This window comes from Hemiscyllium ocellatum, chromosome 36, assembly GCF_020745735.1.
Source record: "Hemiscyllium ocellatum isolate sHemOce1 chromosome 36, sHemOce1.pat.X.cur, whole genome shotgun sequence".
In the NCBI taxonomy this organism is placed as follows: domain Eukaryota; kingdom Metazoa; phylum Chordata; class Chondrichthyes; order Orectolobiformes; family Hemiscylliidae; genus Hemiscyllium; species Hemiscyllium ocellatum.
Genome location: NC_083436.1, coordinates 15929455 through 15947945, shown reverse-complemented (window position 1 = coordinate 15947945; position 18491 = coordinate 15929455). Strand labels below are relative to the sequence as shown.

At 40.4% G+C, this 18491-nt stretch overlaps 1 protein-coding gene across 3 annotated transcripts in view; it reads right to left on the bottom strand.

Annotated features, from left to right (window-relative positions):
* LOC132833249 (la-related protein 1B-like) overlaps window positions 1-18491 on the bottom strand; it is a 109565-nt gene that overhangs the window by 26324 nt on the left and 64750 nt on the right. For all 3 annotated transcript variants that reach the window (XM_060851369.1, XM_060851370.1, XM_060851372.1), the window contains exons 12-13: window positions 9618-9971; window positions 52-172 (exon numbers count right to left, since the gene is read on the bottom strand). In XM_060851369.1, the coding sequence (XP_060707352.1) occupies window positions 52-172; window positions 9618-9971 (475 nt within the window). The remainder of the gene's footprint in view (window positions 1-51; window positions 173-9617; window positions 9972-18491) is intronic.

Below are 18491 nucleotides of genomic sequence, written 5' to 3'. Positions count from 1 at the left end.
AAGTACTCGGATCAAGAATTAGATGTTTGGTACAGACTATACTGATCTTACCTTGGGCCTTTGGTGGTGCAGGAGGCACCTCCTGGTTTGTGTCAACTGGTGGTTCAGGTGCTAGGGTATCGAAATGTTCTTTACTAATGACAGTCAACTTCTTAAAATTCTCAATTTCTTGCTATATTGTAGAGGGAAAGGCAACAGTTACATTCAGACAATTTTCACTTTGATTGAAATGCATTCTGCCTTATCACAATGTAAAGATTTAAACATAATTTTCAGTACGAAAGTGGCTAAGTGATAATGACACAATTTGCTGTGACTTAAGATATCAGAGCAGAACTAGGCCAATTGGCTCATTGAGTCTGCCCCACCATTTGATCACGGCTGACTGGTTTCTCAACTCCATTTTTCTGCTTTCTCCCCATTACTCTTGATCCCCTTAACTATCAATAACTCTGTCTGAAATGCAGTCAGTGACTTGGCCTCCACAGCCCTCTGCGGCAATACGTTCCACAGATTCACCACTCTATAGCTGAAGTAATTCCTCTTGGTCTCATTCTAAATGGCCATCCCTTCATTCTGAGACAGTGCCCTCAGATCCTAGTCTTTCCTACTAGTGGAAAGATCTTCTCCAAGTCACCTTTATCCAGGCCCCTCAGTATTCTAAGTTTCAATCAGACCCCCCCTCATCCTTGTCAACTCCATCAAGCAGAGACCTGGAGTCGTCAACTGCTTCTCACACAAGCCCTTCATCCCCAGAATCACTCTTGAAGGTTGTCTCTGGCCCACCTCCAAAGCAAATACATCCTTCCTTAAATACATCACCCAGAATTGCTCTCAATATACCCATTTGCAGTCTCACCAGAGTCTTATACAACTTCAGCAGCTCATCTATGATCTTGTTTTCTAGTCCTCTTGAAATTAATGCTAACATTCCATTTGCCTTCCAAACCGCCAACTGAACATACATACTAACTTCAAAAGGAACTCCTAGTTCAGGATTCTCAAGTTCTTTTATGCTTCAGATGTGAAACTTTGACCCATTTAGAAAATAGTCCACACCTCGATTTATCCTACCAAAGTGTATAACCTCTCACCGCTTCCCCACTGCATTCTACCATTACATACTCTCCCACCCTGCCACAGTCGTTTTGCAGCCTCCCCACTTCCTTAATACTTTCTATCCCTCCACCTATCTTTATGTAATCTGCAAATTTAGCAATACCCTCAGTTCCTTAGTTCATACTGTTAATGTGTAACCTTGTGGTCCCAAGACGGACGCATGCGGAATTTCTTAGTCACTGGCTGCCTTCCTGGGGGAGAGTGAGACCGAGCGAGAGAGCGCGAGCGAGAGCAAATCGCCATCTCTGTCTTCTGCCAGTCAGCCAATCCTCAATCCATGCTAGCACCTTGCCTCTTGCACCATGGGATTTTAGTTCAGAGCCACATATGCAGCAACTTGTCAAACACAGCCTGGAAATCCAAATACATCATGTCCACTGGCTCTCCCTTGTTTAACTTGCTCATTATCTCTTCAAAGAATTGTAACAGATTTGTCAGGCATTACCTTTGAAGGAGCTGCGCTGACTTTGAAGTAAACTACAACTTTGTTCTTAAATAACAGACTAAAATCTTACCAACAACTGAGGTCAGACTAATCGGCCAGTAGTTTCCAGTCTCCTCCATCCCTTAATCAGGGGCTTTTACATTAGCCATTTTCTAGTCCTCAGTGATGCTCCCTGACTCCGATTCTTGAAAGATCACCACCATTGCCTTCACAATCTCCTCAGCTATCTGCTTTGAACCCTTGGGTGTAATCCACCTGGTCTGATTGTTTTATGCACCTCCAGACCTTTCAGTTTCCCCAGCTCCTTCTCCTTAGAGATGACCAAAACACCTGACTCTCCAAGTTCTGGTGTGCTGCTGGAGTCTTCCACTGTGAAAACTGATGTAAAATATCTATTCAGTTCCTCTGCTATTTCTTTGTTCCCAGTATTCCTCCAGCCTCATTTTCCAGTGATCCAATGTCCACTTTTGCAAATCTAAAATACTCTTGCAATCTTCTTTTAGATTACTAGCTAGCTTTACCTCCTATTTCATCTTCTCCCTCCTCGATTAATTTTTTAAAAGGCTTCCCAATCTCCTGGCTTCCCACTAATCTTCACCACACTGTAGGCTATTTCTATTGTTTTCGTGCTGTCCCTGACTTTCTTCACCCACCATGGTTTGTTTCATCCTCCCGAGCAGGTTTCTAATTCCTTGTGGTGATGAATTTCTGTTGTGCCTCTTGAACTATACCCATTACTACTCCACCGTCTTCCCTACAAGGCTCCTCTTCCAATAAACTCTGGCCAGTTCTTCCCTCATGTCTTTGTAGTTACTTTTCCCCAGCTGTAATAACGCTCCATCTGATTCTGCTTCTCCCCCTCAAACTGCAGCTTGAGTTCTTTCACATTATCATTGCCCGAGGGACGCCTTCATCTTAAGCTCCTAATTAAATCTGCCTCATTACACATCACCCAATTCAGAATTGCCTGTTCCCTTGTGGATTCTATCATAAGCTGCTCCAAAAAAACATTCTTGCAGACATTCTGCAAATTCCTTTTGAAATCTGCTAACAATCTGATTTTCTGAGTCTACCTGCATATTGAAGATCCCTCGATTGTAATAATTCTTCCATACTTTTCCCATTTCCTAATTTATTTTCTGGATCACATTCTAATTACTGCTAGGTGCCTGTACACAACTCCTGGTGGTTTTTCCTTTGCAGTTCCTCAACACTTCCCACTTCGGTTCCACCTTCCAACTGTAGATCACTCCTTGCTGTCAATTAATTTAATTTCTTACTAACAAGACAACTCTCACCTCTGCTCATCTACGTATCTGTTCAGTAGGACATGTAGCCTTAGATATTTAGATCCCAGTCCTAATCCTCTTGCAGCCACGTGTGATACCCGCAACATTGTACCTGCCGATTTCAATCTGTGCTTGCAGCTCATTCATCTTATTTTGTATACTGCATGCATTGAAGTACAACACACTTTATCTTGCATTGACTGCCCCCTTCTCAGTCATCCCTTCAAGTGTGCCCAAAGTTAGATTCCTGATCCTTTTTATACTCTACCCAATTACTTGTTATTAAAGTTCCCACAGCATGTCAAGCACACCCCCCCCCCTTATCTTTTAGCATAATTTTTCATGCAACTGAACCCACACTCCATTTACTTTAAAGCCCTATCCACAACCCTCTTTTACAATTTGCCAGGACTCTGATCCTTGCATGATTCAGTTCATATAGGCATAGAGATGTATAACACAGAAACAGATCCTTCAGTCCAACTCGTCCATGTCAACCAGATACCCTAACCTAATCCAGTCCCAGCTGCCAGCACTTGGCCTATATCCCTCTAAACCTTTCCTATTCATTTCCCCATCCAGATGCCTTTAAATGTTGTAATCGTACCAACCTCTACTACTTCCTCTGGCAGCTCATTCGACACACACACAACCCTCTGTATGAAAATGTTGTCCTTTAGGTGTCTCCTATCTTTTCCCTCTCACCCTAAACCTCTGTCCTTACTTCTGGACACACCCCCACACCCCAGGGGAAAGATTTGTCTATTTATCCTATCCATGCCCCTCATTTTATAAACCTCTATATGGCTTGTCTCATTGAAACAGCTCCCTCCTTCCCTAGTACTGGTGCCAATGTCCCATGAATTCAAATTGCTTTCTCCCACAATGTTTGAGCCACATGTTCACCTCTTCAATCTTTTTTTTTAAAATAGATATTTTTATTAGAAATTTAACATTTTTGCAAGTTTATAAAAATAAACAAAACTCTCAAATACAAACATTGATGTACAATTAAATCAAATATACAATAGTCAAAATTTAACAAAGGAAAGAAAAAAAAACAAAAACCAAAATAAAATTTAAAAAAAACTCAACTTTCTACTAATCTAACCTATAACTAACCAGAGTGTATACTTAAGTCTCTTACATGCTCGGAATGTATTAACATCAAATGTAATAAAAGCCGTATTCGTGCGGGATTCCTCTCCCAAAGGGCCCCGGAGCAGCCAGGTTTGTAATCTTCACTAAATAAAGGCCCTTGTTAGGATGGCTGAAATATCTGCATTTATGTAATTCAAAAAGGGCTGCCATATTTTATAAGTTAATTCAGTCTTTCGGTGCACCATATTTGTAAGGAAGTCAAGGGGAATATATTCCATAATTAATCTGTGCCAATTTGAAAGTCCAGGGGGGCCGTCAGCCACCCAGTTCACCAAAATATTTTTCCTTGCACAGAAAGAGAGAATAGAAAATAGTCTCTTCCCGTGCGTATCCAGGGAGGAAAAGTTCGAAAAGCCCAAAAGGAGAGATACAGGGTCCACTCTAATTTCCGTTCCTAAAATATCTGTCAGGGTACTTGCTACTTTAGTCCAATATCTACGGATCTTATGACAAGTCCATAGGCAATGTACAAGAGTGCCCACCTCTATTTTGCATATGGGACACATTGGAGATGCTCCTGCCTTAAATTTTGCCAATCGAGCCGATGCTATATGGGTCCTATGAAGTATCTTCGGCTGGATAGCCTGGGTTCTGTTACAGATAGTAATTCTTCTAGCATTTTCCCAAATATCATTCCACGTTTCTATAGAGATTTCTAGTCCCAAATGCTGATCCCATGTTTTAAGCAGATTGTCCATATCTCCCGACACTACTTCATGTAGTAAATGATAAATAGTACTAACGGAGGATACCCCTACTGGTCGTAGGACATTACATTCTCTATCTAATTTATAAAGACTATCTATTAACGTAGTCTTCTTCTGTATATAATCTCGAATTTGGAAGTATCAATAGAGGTCTCCATTGGGTAATCCGAATTTCTGACGCAGCTGTTCAAAGGACATCAGGACCCCATCTTTAAATAGGTCCCCTAAACATGAGATACCCCTGGATCTCCAGAGTTTAAAAGTGGCATCTGTAAACCCCGGTTGGAATCCCCATGCACCTCTTCAATCTTACTGACTCTGTACCAATTTGCTCATGACTCAGGTAGTAATCCAGAGATTGCCACTTTTTTGGTTCTACTTTCTTAATTTAGCCTCGAGTTGCTCATTTCCTTCAATAGGCTCTTTCCTATTATATTGTTGGTACCTAAATGGACCATGGTAGCTGCATCTTCCCCTGCCCACTCAGACACCAGACAGGAAAGGCATCCTTCAGGAATTTCGACTCTGGCTGCAGAGAACACTGTCTATTCCCATGACCACCATTCTTGATTACATGTACATTTCTCTTTTCTCTCCCATCCTTGAATGGCTCCCTGAACCATGGTCAGTTTGCTCATACTCTCGATAGACCCCACTCATCCACATAGGGAGCAAGAATCTCAAACCTGTCAGACAAGCTTCAATAGAACCTTTCAAATTAAGCATCCTTCTAACCAGGCCGGTTTTTTTAACAACCCTTCTTTGAAATTAATATCTGTTATCGATACAATTACGTCCTTTGTGTTTATAGTTCATTATGCAGGAAGTTAACCTTTCACTTTGACCCCAATCAAATGCAAAATGCAGTTTATCCCACCAACATGTCAGGGAACATCTTGCAGAAACTGCAGTTTTGAGATCATCTGCAAAATATTAACTTGTGATTTGGATGCAAGTGAAAGTCTACAATTAATTGTTGCAACTTGCACTTGTTACAGGGACCCATGTTATAATATCCTTTTGTAACACCACTGCTCAGCAGTTTGTAAGCGGACAACTCCATGTACTAACAACTCCAGTGTCGACTTTAAAGTCCCATAGTAAATAGACTGAGGCATGATTACACATGTACAAAAGGAAGAAATGAGAGTACAGCATAACGTGCTAGGAATTTATTTCAGCTTGATACCTCAATTCCAAAGTAAACTGAACATTAGTGTATTCAATATGCCCTTAAACCCCCTACATTAATACTTTCCCTTGATACTAAATTGATTTCTCCAATCAACTCTAACCATCAACTCATTAGGGTTCATGAACATGTTCAACTAGGAAAGTGCTAAAAATTAAAGATAGGAATGGGAGGTTGGAAGCAACCTGCATCCAGAAAGTGACCGTTCAAGTTGTGAGAGATTCAAAGTTAAATGCAAGAGGTTTAAAAACAGGGATGTGAAATTTACTTCCAGAGTTAGTAGTTCAAGTATGTCAATACTAATTCTAATGGTAGATACAGGGCTGAAGGAAAACAGGAACTGGGTAAATAAATAAGATTAGAACTCTTTGCTTGTATAGAAGTGCAAAGCTCAAGGACCAAATAGACCAAAATAATTTGAGAAATACATTAAGGACAAAAGGGTAACCAGGGAGAGAAGAGGACCCCTCAAAGATCAGCAGGGCAGCCCACATGTGGAACCTCAGGAGATGAGAGATACATTAAATGAGTATTTTGCATTAGTGTTTACTGTGGAGAAGGACATGGAAGACATCAAATGTGGGAAATATATAGTGACATCTTGAAAAATGTCCATATAACAGAGTGGTTTTGCTGGATGGATTAAAATGCATAAAGATGGATAAATCTCAAGGACCTGATGAGGTGTACCCAATAACTATGGGAAGCAATTGCTGGGTCCCTTGTTGAGATATTTGGATCATCGATAGTCACTGGTGAGGTGCCGGAAAATTAGAGGTTTGCTAACGTGGTGCCACAATTTAAGAAAGACAGTAAGGAAAAGCCAGGGAACTATAGACCAGCGAGTCTGACATAGTTGGTGGGCAAGTTGTTGGAGGTGATCCTGAGGGACAGCATTTACATGCACTTGAATAGGCAAGGGTTGATTAGGGATAGTCAACATGACTTTGTGCACGCGAAATCATGTTTCACTAATTTGATTAAGTTTTTTGAAGAGGTAACAAAGAGGATTGATCACTGTACATAGCAAGATCGAGCAGAAGCTACAGCAACGGATGAATGGACACCACATAACAATGAACAGACCAGAGTGTTCCCTCCCAGCAGAGAACACTTCAGCAGTCCGGGACATTCGACCACAGTCCTTGGGGTGACCGTCCAAGGCTGACTTCGGAACAGCCAACACCACAAAGCAGCCACGCAGAGGCTGATACCCAACTTCGGTACTCATGGGGATGGTCTCAGCTGGGGCCTTGAGTTCATGTTACAATACAGGTGATCACACAGCACTACACACCCACACACTTGTGCAGACCCTCTCTCAAACACTCACACATACACACCCACACACATGCATCCTCTCAGACATATTCATTTACACTCATTTCTCACAGACACTCATTCCACACAAGCAAATTTTTGGGGTGAATTTGTAGTTGCCAAGTTACATTTTATTTTGCTCAAAAACAGCACGAATCCATGTAAGATTCTATAAATCTTTTTTAGAAATAGAATCAGTCTGAATATTGGGGCACAGACAAGCCTCACACCCCCAACAATTATCTTTTGCTAAAGTTCACTTGAGAATGTAACTTTAAAAAGTCCTAGGATTTACATATGAAAGAACTATAACCAACATGGTAATTCTAAAAGATTAGTGATGTAACAAACAACCCAGGTCATTTTCAATGTATAATTTCAGTTGCATCACAGTGCAAATTTTTGCAATAAATTTGGTGTCATACGATCTTATACTTCACAACCACTTGAAGGAACAGCACTCCCAAAGCTTCCAAATAAACCTGTTGGACTATAACCTGGTGTTGAGAGATTTTTAGACTTCGTACACCCCAGTCCAACACTGGCACCTCCAAATCATGGTAACATTACAAGTGCAAGAGTTTCTTTAGATATATAAAGGGCAAAAGTGGATATTGGGCCACTGAAAAATGACGCTGGAGTAGTCGCAATGGGGAACAAAGAAATGGCTGAGGAACTGAGTAAGTGCTTTGCATCAGTCTTCATGATGGACGACATTAGTAATATCCCAAAATTTCAAAAGAATGGGCGGGGGGGCAAAGAGGAGTACAGTGGCCATCAACAAGGAGAAGGTACTAGAAAAACAAAGATCTAAAAGTGGATAAATCGTCTGGATCGGATGGGCTACACCCTGGGAGTTCTGAAGGAGATAGCTAAAGAGATAGTGGAGGTGTAGAGTGGTGATCTTTCAGGTATCACTGGAGTCAGGAAGGATCCCAGAGGACTGGAAAATCAATGATGTAATCCCCTTGTTTAAGAAGGGAGCAAGGGAAAAGATGGGGAATTATAGAGCAATTAGCCTGACCTCAGCCATTGGCAAGATTTGAGTCCATTGTGAAGGATGAGATTTCTTGACTACTTGAAAGTGCACGGAAAATTACAACAAAGTCAGCCTGGTTTCATCAAGGGGAGGTCATGCCTGACAAATCTATTAGAATCTATGAGGTGATAAAGAATAGGTTAGACCAAGGACAGCCAATGGATATTATCTATCTGGACTTCCAGAAGATTTTCTGATGAGGTGTTACACAGAAGGCTGCTGAGTAAGGTAAGGGTCCATGGTGTTAAAGGCCAGGTACTAGCTAGCATAGATAGAAGACTGGCTGTCTGGCAGAAGGCAGAGAGTGGCGATAAAAGGGTTCTTCTCAGGATGGAAGCCAGTGACTAACAATGATCCATAAGGGTCAGTGTTGGGACCACAACTTTGCACCTTATACATTAATGATCTGGATGAAAGAACTGATGGCATTCTGGCTAAGTTTGCAGATGATACAAAGATAGGTGGAGGAACATGTAGCATTGAGGCAGTGTGGAGGCTGCAGAATGATTTAGACAGGTTAACAGTGGGCAAAGAAGTGGCAGATAAAATACAGCATGACAAAGTGAGGTCAAGCACTTTAGTGGGAAGAATAGAGGCATGGACTATTTTCTAAATGGGGAGAAAATTGAGATATATGAACTACAAAGGGACTTGAGAATCCTAGTCTAGCTTTCTCTTAAGGTAGACTTATAGGTAATTAAGAAGCCAAATACAACATCATCCTCCTTAGGAGTAAAGGGAAGACCTTTTAGAATGGATACAAGGAGAAACTTCTTTAGCCAGGGAGGAGTGAACCTATGAAATCCATTGCCATGGAAAGCTGTGGAGGCCACGTCATTAAGTATATTTATAACAGAGATAAATTCTTGACTACCATGGGGACCAAAGGTTGCGGGGTGAAAACTGGAAAATAGAGCTGACTCAATGGACCAAATGGCCTAATTTCTGCTGTCTTATGGTCTCTCAATCTTGTAACTTAAGTATTTCTATTCATATTAATCCAATTCAGCAACCACCTGACCCAGATTTTAAGAGATCAAATATAAACAAAAGATTGTTCCCTTTAAGTCTATTAAAAAGGAAAAAACCTGCCAAATAATTTGTATATATTGGCCAGCATCTGAAAATTCCGTATCAAATGAAAAATAGTTTAATCCATTTCATATTCTGCTCAGTCTACCATTTACCAAATAGAATCCAGCAAAACAATTGGTTTGAATATAAAAAGAAAGGGCACATTAATTTGATGCCCTTTAACTGAGACAATCATATCACCTCAGACTGACTCAGGTCACTGACCAAACTTAAAAGATTATGATCTACACCAATTCAGTTTGTAACTCACCTTTATAGTTGAATACTCTGGCCCATTTTCTTCCATCCAAAGGTCTTGTTCATAGTAATATAAACCATCATTGATAGCTTTTGCAAGCTCTGTTGAAATTTTTGCTCGGGAAACATGATTCCCTGTCCGGTCACCACCTGGGTGTTTGCGCATGTGAGGAGGTGTCTGAGTCACAATCAAGATCTTGTTCACATCACGATCATCAATTTCATAATCTGAGTCATCATCCGACCAATCTGTGAAAGTATTCTTGCGTCCTTCTATCTGTTCCATTTCTTCATCAAACATGAAATCCAATTCCTCCTGTTCCTCTTGTTCCTGTTTTAGCACTTGAGGTTTGGGTGAGTTATGTTCCTGCAAAATCACAATTAAAATGGTATATAAAATAACAAAAATTAATTTCTTGGGACATCAAGCCAAAATTTATTTATCTTGGTATTTTCTAATCAATCTGCCCAAATTCTTTACACACCTCTGGAGCAGATGGGACTTCAACTTAGCCCTCTTGGTTCAGAGGTAGGAGATATGACCACTGCACCACAAGAGTCCTTTGGCTTATGGTGTCGAGTACAAATTTCAGCTGCCTTTATCTGGACCACTCATTGTTCAATTTATATTGCAGTTTAACCATGTGAAGCTGATGTCTTTTGCAGTGGGTGCAGTGATTTACTAGGTTACACTAAGGTTGAGGGACTGGAACTTAATGGAGGGAACACTTGGGATTACTCTTGCACTAGACAGGATAAAAACAGATACAGTAGCCCCTGGCATACGAACGACCCCGTGCATGAACAAATCAGTTTACGAACAGGATTGTACGTAAAATTTTGCTTCAATGTACGTACGAAATTCAAGGTATGAGCGAAGGTATGAACGCAAAAAGCCCATGCGCGACCACGTGGTTTCATTGTTCTGCTTTGCTACGTGCTTGTTGAACGCAAAAGCTCTCAGGCCCCGCGTGATCTTATTCAGTTCGTCTTTGGCGCGTGCGCTGTGAACAGCTGTCCAAGCATTCTCACGCTATCCGAACAATGGGAAAATTTGATTCAGTTCGCAAACCTTCCGGTTTGCAAACCGGGTCCCGGAAAGGATTAAGTTTGTAAGTCGAGGTGCTACTGTGTAATACAGAGTTCATTGATCAGTAAAGATTAGTTTTCATTGAGAAAAGGATTGTTAACCAGGAACACAGTTAAAATAGAAGCACAAAGAGCAGGAAATCTGAGAAAATCTTTGCAGCAAATGATCTAGATTGTACTGCCTGACAATGCAGAAACAGTAATTTTCAAAAGGCAAATAATTTAAGGAGAAACTGCAGAGATAGGAGGAAGGAATCATTGAATTGGACTAATCAAACAGCTTTTTCAAGGGCCAGTGCAGGAATCAATTAAATGAAATTCCCTGCAAATCTGTGATCAGACACTTCTAAGATGTACAATCACTGTTAAATTCACCATTTAGTAACTGCATCAGGTCTCTCATCAAGGTTTTCCAGAATATATGATCAGAAAATACAGTACATAAAGACCTCTAACATTACAAAGTTAATCAAGACATTTCACAGAAAAAGAAAGCCTATGTGGATGTGCAAAGGCCTTGAAGAGGAGCTGGCTTTGAAACAACTTTAAAAAGCAGAGAAATTTGGCAGTAAAATAATTTCTTTTGATAAGGAACGAGGAGAGGAAGAATTAAATGGAAAAGAAAAACATCTGAATTCGGAGGCTGCAGTGACTGCAATTGCTCCATCCAGCATAGCAAGCAAAAGCTGTAAACTTCCATGTCACAAGAGTCATGACAATGGATCCAGGAATGAGAAACTTCACTTATCGGGACAGAATAAAGAAGCTGGGATTATCTCCTTGGAGATAAGGTGGCTCAGAGGAGATGATTTGATAGAGACTGGAAAAATCATGAGTTGGGATGAGATTGCGAGAAGCTGTTTCGGTTCATAAAAGGTGGGCAGAGATTTCAAGTTATGTACCATCAAATCAAGAACAATATGATAAAAATGTTTTTCACTTAGCAACTAGTTAGGGTATGGAATGCCATGTGTCTCAAACATGAACATTCAATACAATAGAATGAGCATGCAGGAGAAAAGGCAGGAGATTGGCACAAGTAATAACGCGCATTTGTAGAGTCAGTGCAAGTAACATGAGCCAAATGGCCGTCTCCTTTGCTGCAATAATTCTGCAGTTGAAAAGTGCAAAGATTGAATATAATTGACAAGACCCTGGGAATTGTATTAGGTTTAAAAAGTCATGGGACAAGAATTTTAAATGCAAAACACTAGAATTCAAGATTTGAATTTGAAGTGATAACTTTAACACTCACATGACATGATTTGTTTTTAAATTAACACCAGGGCACAGAGTTGATACCAAAAAAATAATACACTCAATGCAGCTGCCACTATACTGAATGCAACAAAGTCTATTTCCATCAGATATCAGTACTGAACATAGGTCTGTTTACTGGAAGTAAAACTTGTGGACATGTTTTACAACTGGTGTAAAGAAAGATCAGCACAGGTTAGCAAACTCTTTTCATGTGAACAAGACAGATAAGAGCAAAATAAAAGTAAGGTTACAATAGCAAAAATTTTCAATTAACTTAGCCAATTAGAGTGTGTGGTGGGGCAATCTGGTTTTATTCTGAATAGAAGTGCTATACTTGGTGGACCAAGAGAACTCAAACAATAAAATTCAGTTTTCAGTAAGTACTGAATGTAATCAGAAGTACGAAACTTTAGGAATGTAATCCGCAAACATTTTTTTAAAAATGATAGTTTTCCACCGCAGAAGACATGATATGACACACCCATTAATCTACAAACTTTAAAGTCTTTAGTTGTTCACTTTGTCTGAATTGTTTAAAAGTTTAATACATGTTTCATTTTTCAAGAACAGGTATAACTTTTGTCAAATACTTCACACTTGTTAAACACTTAATTCTCCTGGTTTCCCTCTGTTCATACTTTAAATAGTCTTATTTGTTTTACTTTTATATTATTTTACTATAACAGGTTTTATAATCTCAGCATGAGTGTTTTGAACTTGAAAGAGGTCATTGGCAGTCATTGGACAAGGGTTCCATTTACCGTGGGTGCAAGATCAATTCTTTCAAAGGAGGGGAAAAGCTCAAAGCAATAAGTAGAACTGACAGATCGCAACTGGGCATCTTGAAGACAGACGAATAGAATTTTAGATGGAAAACGAAGAACACTTCTGCAGAAAGGGGTCATTAAATACATTGGTGAATATTTGGACATGGAAGCGTATTTGAATGAATGAGGGAATTGAAACAGCGAAATTTGATCTCTGAAGATAAGCTCAATGCCAGCTGAGAATGATATATCTGGTCTAATCCAACTTCCTTAAGTTCTTTAAGTTTGGCACATGGATGGAATATCCTAGTATACTTTTAAAACAACAACATGAGGGTTTCTTCCCCATCTTTCCGCGGGTTGCTTTCCAGACTGTCACCCTCCTTGGATGAAAATACTCTAGTCTCCTGCAATCCTATCACTTGACATCTACATCCCCTTTCCAATGACCTTGTTAATGGAATGAAGACATTTCTACTCAGTAATTTACAGCCTTCAATCCCTTAGTCTCTGTTCAAAAGGAAACAAAACACAGCCCAACCAATCTTTCCTAACATTCTCCATTCCTGCCAATATCCTTGTTAATCTTTTAATTATCCTTTTCAGTTTAAAATCTGATTGAAGATTTGTAGCTCGGGTATCCGTTGTTGTGGTTCTGCTCGCCGAGCTGGAAGTTTTTGCTGCAAACGTTTCGTTCCTGGCTAGGGAACATCATCAGTGCTGTTGGAGCCTCGTGTGAAGCGCTGCTTTGATGTTTCTTCCGGTATTTATAGTGGTTTGTTCTTGCCGCTTCCGGGTGTCAGTTTCAGCTGTAGTGGTTTGTATATGGTGTCCAGGTCGATGTGTCTGTTGTTAGATGTTCTTGCCGTTTCCGGGTGTCAGTTTCAGCTGTAGTGGTTTGTATATGGTGTCCAGGTCAATGTGTCTGTTGATGGAGTTTGGGGATGAATGCCATGCTTCTAGGAATTCTCTGGCTGTTCTCTGTCTGGCTTGTCCTATGATAGTGGTGTTTTCCCAGTCAAATTCATGTTGCTGGTTGTCTGAGTGTATGGCTACTAGAGATAGCTGGTCATGTCGTTTTGTGACACAAAACGACACGACCAGCTATCTCTAGTAGCCATACACTCAGACAACCAGCAACATGAATTTGACTGGGAAAACACCACTATCATAGGACAAGCCAGACAGAGAACAGCCAGAGAATTCCTAGAAGCATGGCATTCATCCCCAAACTCCATCAACAGACACATTGACCTGGACACCATATACAAACCACTACAGCTGAAACTGACACCCGGAAACGGCAAGAACATCCATCAACAGACACATCGACCTGGACCCCACATACAAATCACTGCAGCTGAAACTGACACCCGGAAGCGGCAAGAACAAACCAACATAAATACCGGAAGAAACATCAAAGCAGCGCTTCACACGAGGCTCCAACAGCACTGATGATGTTCCCTAGCCAGGGAACGAAACGTTTGCAGCAAAAACTTCCAGCTCGGCGAGCAGAACCACAACATCCTTTTCAGTAATCACACCTTTCTAGTATCAGCTAGAACTGCATACTGTTCTCTAGCTGTGACTGAACAGTTAATACAGATCTAACACTATCTCCCTATTATACTGTAGACCATGGCTAGTAAAAGGTATTTATTCTGCATGCCTTCTTAACAACCTTAAAACTTGCCCTAACTTCATGTCTATTTCTCTATACTTCAATAGCCTACCATTTACACCCATTCTTTGCCTTGTTCGTCATCGCCAAATGTACAACAACTCCTCCTCCCATTGCAAGAATTCTACTTGCAAATTTTCTAGTTACCTGACAAGTCTACTGATTTTATCCTAGTCTACTTTCCCTCTTCACTATGAACTACACAGCTTATATACGTGCAGTCATCTTTAATCATTCCCCCACAAACAAATCTAAACCACTGATAGAGAACATGACAGCAAGGGGTCCAGTACCGCATGCCATTGAAAATAGTTTGTCTGTCATAAAACAAACAGCTGATCATAATCCTTTGCTTTTGTTACTGAGCCAGTTTTTGGTGCAAATTATCACTTTTTTGTGGATCCTTATCACCCTGTATCTTTGAGGTTGCCGTCTCGCTAAAATTTATGGAGACAAAAAACCCTCACTGACCCTCCCTATTACAGCATCTCAATATAGTCGGCCAAACATGACGTCTCAACAAATCCACACTCAATTAATCTGTGCCTCTCTAAACCATGATTATAATGTCTGAATTGTCTAGAGGTCAGAAGTCATACCACACCAGGTTTTAGCCCAGCTGGTTTATTTGAAATCACAAGGTTTTGGAGCACTACTCCATCAGATGATTTCACTTCACCTGAAGGAACAGCACTCCGAAAGCTTGAGATTTCAAATAAACCTGCTGGATTATAACTTGGTACCATGTGACTTCTACCCTGGTCCAACCCAGTCTAACACCAGCAGCTCCATATCAATTGTTTGCGACTTACCCAATGCAGACATCAAAATGACCTGCCTGTGTTCACTCATGCTCTCTTTTCTTCCATTTCTAAATAACAGTACAAATTTAGTCACATTCTAGCACCATGCATGTAGCTAAACCAGATTTGAAAACAGTGGCCAGGCTTGCTCATGTTTTTCCCCCTTGCTTCCGTTAACAGTCTAGGGCACATTTCATCCAAGACGACAACTTCCCACTTTCATAGGTGTTAAGCACCTCAATACTCATACTTCACTTTTTCACATCTTTCATACCTCTCAACTATGAATATCAGCATCCTCCCAAGTATTTTTTGTGAAAACAGAACCAAACCAAATTCTTCCATTTCCCCACAAATCATGACATTGCTCTCCAATTGGACCTATTAATCAGTTGTCCTCTTGCTTTCTGTGTATTTATAAATACATATTTGGGTTTTCCTTAATCTTGTTTGCCAATAATTTTCATGTCCACCTTTGCCTTCCTATTTTCCTTTAGGATTACACCCCTGCATTTTTAAACTAAGGATTTCTAAATTCTTGACATCTGATATATACTTTCTTTACTCTGCACATTCAACATGTACAAGGGTCTAGATGTGTGAATTCCAAATTTTCACTTTCAGGGAACACATTTATTCTGAACACTGAAATTCTCAAGAGTCTAAACTTAATGCTCAAGGAAATTTGTGTGTAATTTGCTATAATGGGTGGATCACAGACAGACTTCAAGAAAGCTTGTTAGTTGATTATATAATAATATTATCTCCAACAGCACCAATGACCAAGACTGAAAGATGAAAATAGGAATTGCTTCAATTACTTTTTGCATTAAGGTGATGTCAAACTAAGGCCCAAGCTGCCCATAATGTCAAAGAATGCTGAGCACTCAACTGAAAACTCCAGGAAATATGCCAGCTGCCAGCTTTTTCAGAACTCCAGGTTAGCATGTACCATATACTCCCAATAGCTACCAAAATGACTTCTCAGAAATCCACGATACTGTTGGCAGAGACTCAGTATGTTGGGCAGTGATGCAGGGAGTGCAAAGGATACATTTAGAAACATTATGTAAACAGTAAATGATAACTTTATTCTCAGAGAATCAGCATTGGCCAATAGTTCACTGAATTGATCACTATTTCATTCATAAGGCTCACATCAGTCATTGTACATGTCGTGCACCGAAATTGGGAAGCTTTAGCCTGCTAATATTGAACAAACCAAAACAGTGCTTTAAAAGGCCTTGCATATAGCTACAATCCTTAAATGTACAAGCAACCCTTGTCAACAGAAGGCCAGCAACTAGTGATTCTCAGATTGTTTTCTTAAATAGATGCAGGGAAAGAGACAAGAGGAGAGATGGAAGACAGGTGGCTTTAAAAATAAATGTGAAAAAGAAATTAATGATTTTACATGAGGGAAAGGAGATGTTGCCAGTCAAAAGGAAGGAAATAGTAAGCACACAGCACTGAGATAATGACAAGGAGAGCAAGAGGGAGATGGGGGAAAAAGACATAGGAAATGCAAATTGCATACATCAATGGCACCAAAGTAGATTTGGCATGAATAACCATTAAGCTCCATAGAATTCAATAAATAATTTCATAAATTTTCACTATTGCAGCACACTCATCTGGTCCACTGATTCAAACCAAGATTAGCATTGAAGTTTGCAGATGACACCAAAACTGAGGTGTTTTAGATAACAAAGAAGGTTGCCTCCGAATACAATGGGATTTTGATCAGATGGGCCAATGGGCTGAGGAGTGGCAGATGGAGTTTAATTTAGATAAATGCGAGGTGCTGCATTTTGGAAAAACAAATCTTAGCAGGACTTATACACAATCCTAAGGTCCTTGGAGTGTTGCTGAACAAAGGAGACCTTTGAGAGCAGGTTTATAGTTTCTTAAAAGCAGAGTCACAAGTAGATGGGATAGTGAAGGCGACACTGGTATGCTTTCCTTTATCAGTCAGAACATTGAGTATAGGAGTTGGGAGGTCATGTTGTGGAGATCAGTACATTGGTGAGGCCACATTTGGAATATTGCGTGCACTTGTGTACTCCTTCCTATTAGAAGGATGATTTTTTTTAAGATTAGATTCCCTACAAGTGTGGAAACAGGCCCTTCGGCCCAACAAGTCCACACAGACCCTCCGAAGAGTGACCCACCCAGAAACATTTCCCTGTGACTAATGAACCTAACATTATGGGCAATTTAGCATAGCCAATTCACCTGATCTGCACATCTTTGGACTGTGGGAGGAAACCCACACAGACACAAGGAAAACGTGCAAATTTCACACAGATGGTCGCCCGAGGCTGGAATTGAACCTGGGACCCTGGCACTGAAAGGCAGCAGTGCTAACCACTGAGCCACCGTGTCACCGTTTGTGAAACCTGGAAGGATTCAGACAAGATTTACAAGGATGTCGCCAGGGTTGGAGGGCTTGAGCTATAGGGAGAGCATGAATAGACTGGGGCTGTTTTCCCTGGGACTGTCAGAATCTGAAGGGTGATCTGAAAGAGGTTTATAAAATTATGTGGGGCATGGATAGGATAAATAGACAAAATCTTTTCACTGGGGTGGGGGAGTCCAGACACAGAGGGGATAGGTTTAGGGTGAGAGGGGAAAAGATATAAAAAGGACATAAGGGGCAACATTTTCACGCAGAGGGTCGTGCGTGTATGCAATGAGCTGCCAGAGGAAGTGGTGGAGGCTAGTACAATTACAGCATTCATAAAGGCAACTGAATGGGTACATGAATTAGGAAAGGTTTAGAGGGAATGAGCCAAGTGCTGGCAAATGGGACTAGATTAGGTTAGAATATCTGGTTGGCATGGATGAGTTGGACCAAAAGGGTCTATTCCTGTGCTGTACATCTGACTCTAAAACACCAGCATTTTCAATTTAACTGACAAATTTGATCAAACTGATATTTGCAACAGCATAAATTATGCTTAATGATTATAGAATGGCTAAAACAATCTTTTGCAATTAAAATCTTTATTGAAAAGTCATGGCAGAAAATTAAGTGGTCAACAGGCTCTCATGCATTCTCAAGAGCCTGTACTAACATGAATGGTAATTTCCTCTTCAGAAATAAGCTTGGCTGGCTTCAATAAACACAAACAGTTACTAATTGTGCACTGTAGACAAAATATCACACTGATTTAATAGCATACGAACACTGATACAAGTATAACATTTATCCCTGAAAGACGGGGGGAGTGTGGGGGCGCGAGGGAAGGAGGAAGGGTCTCATGGAAACCTACAAAATTCCTGGG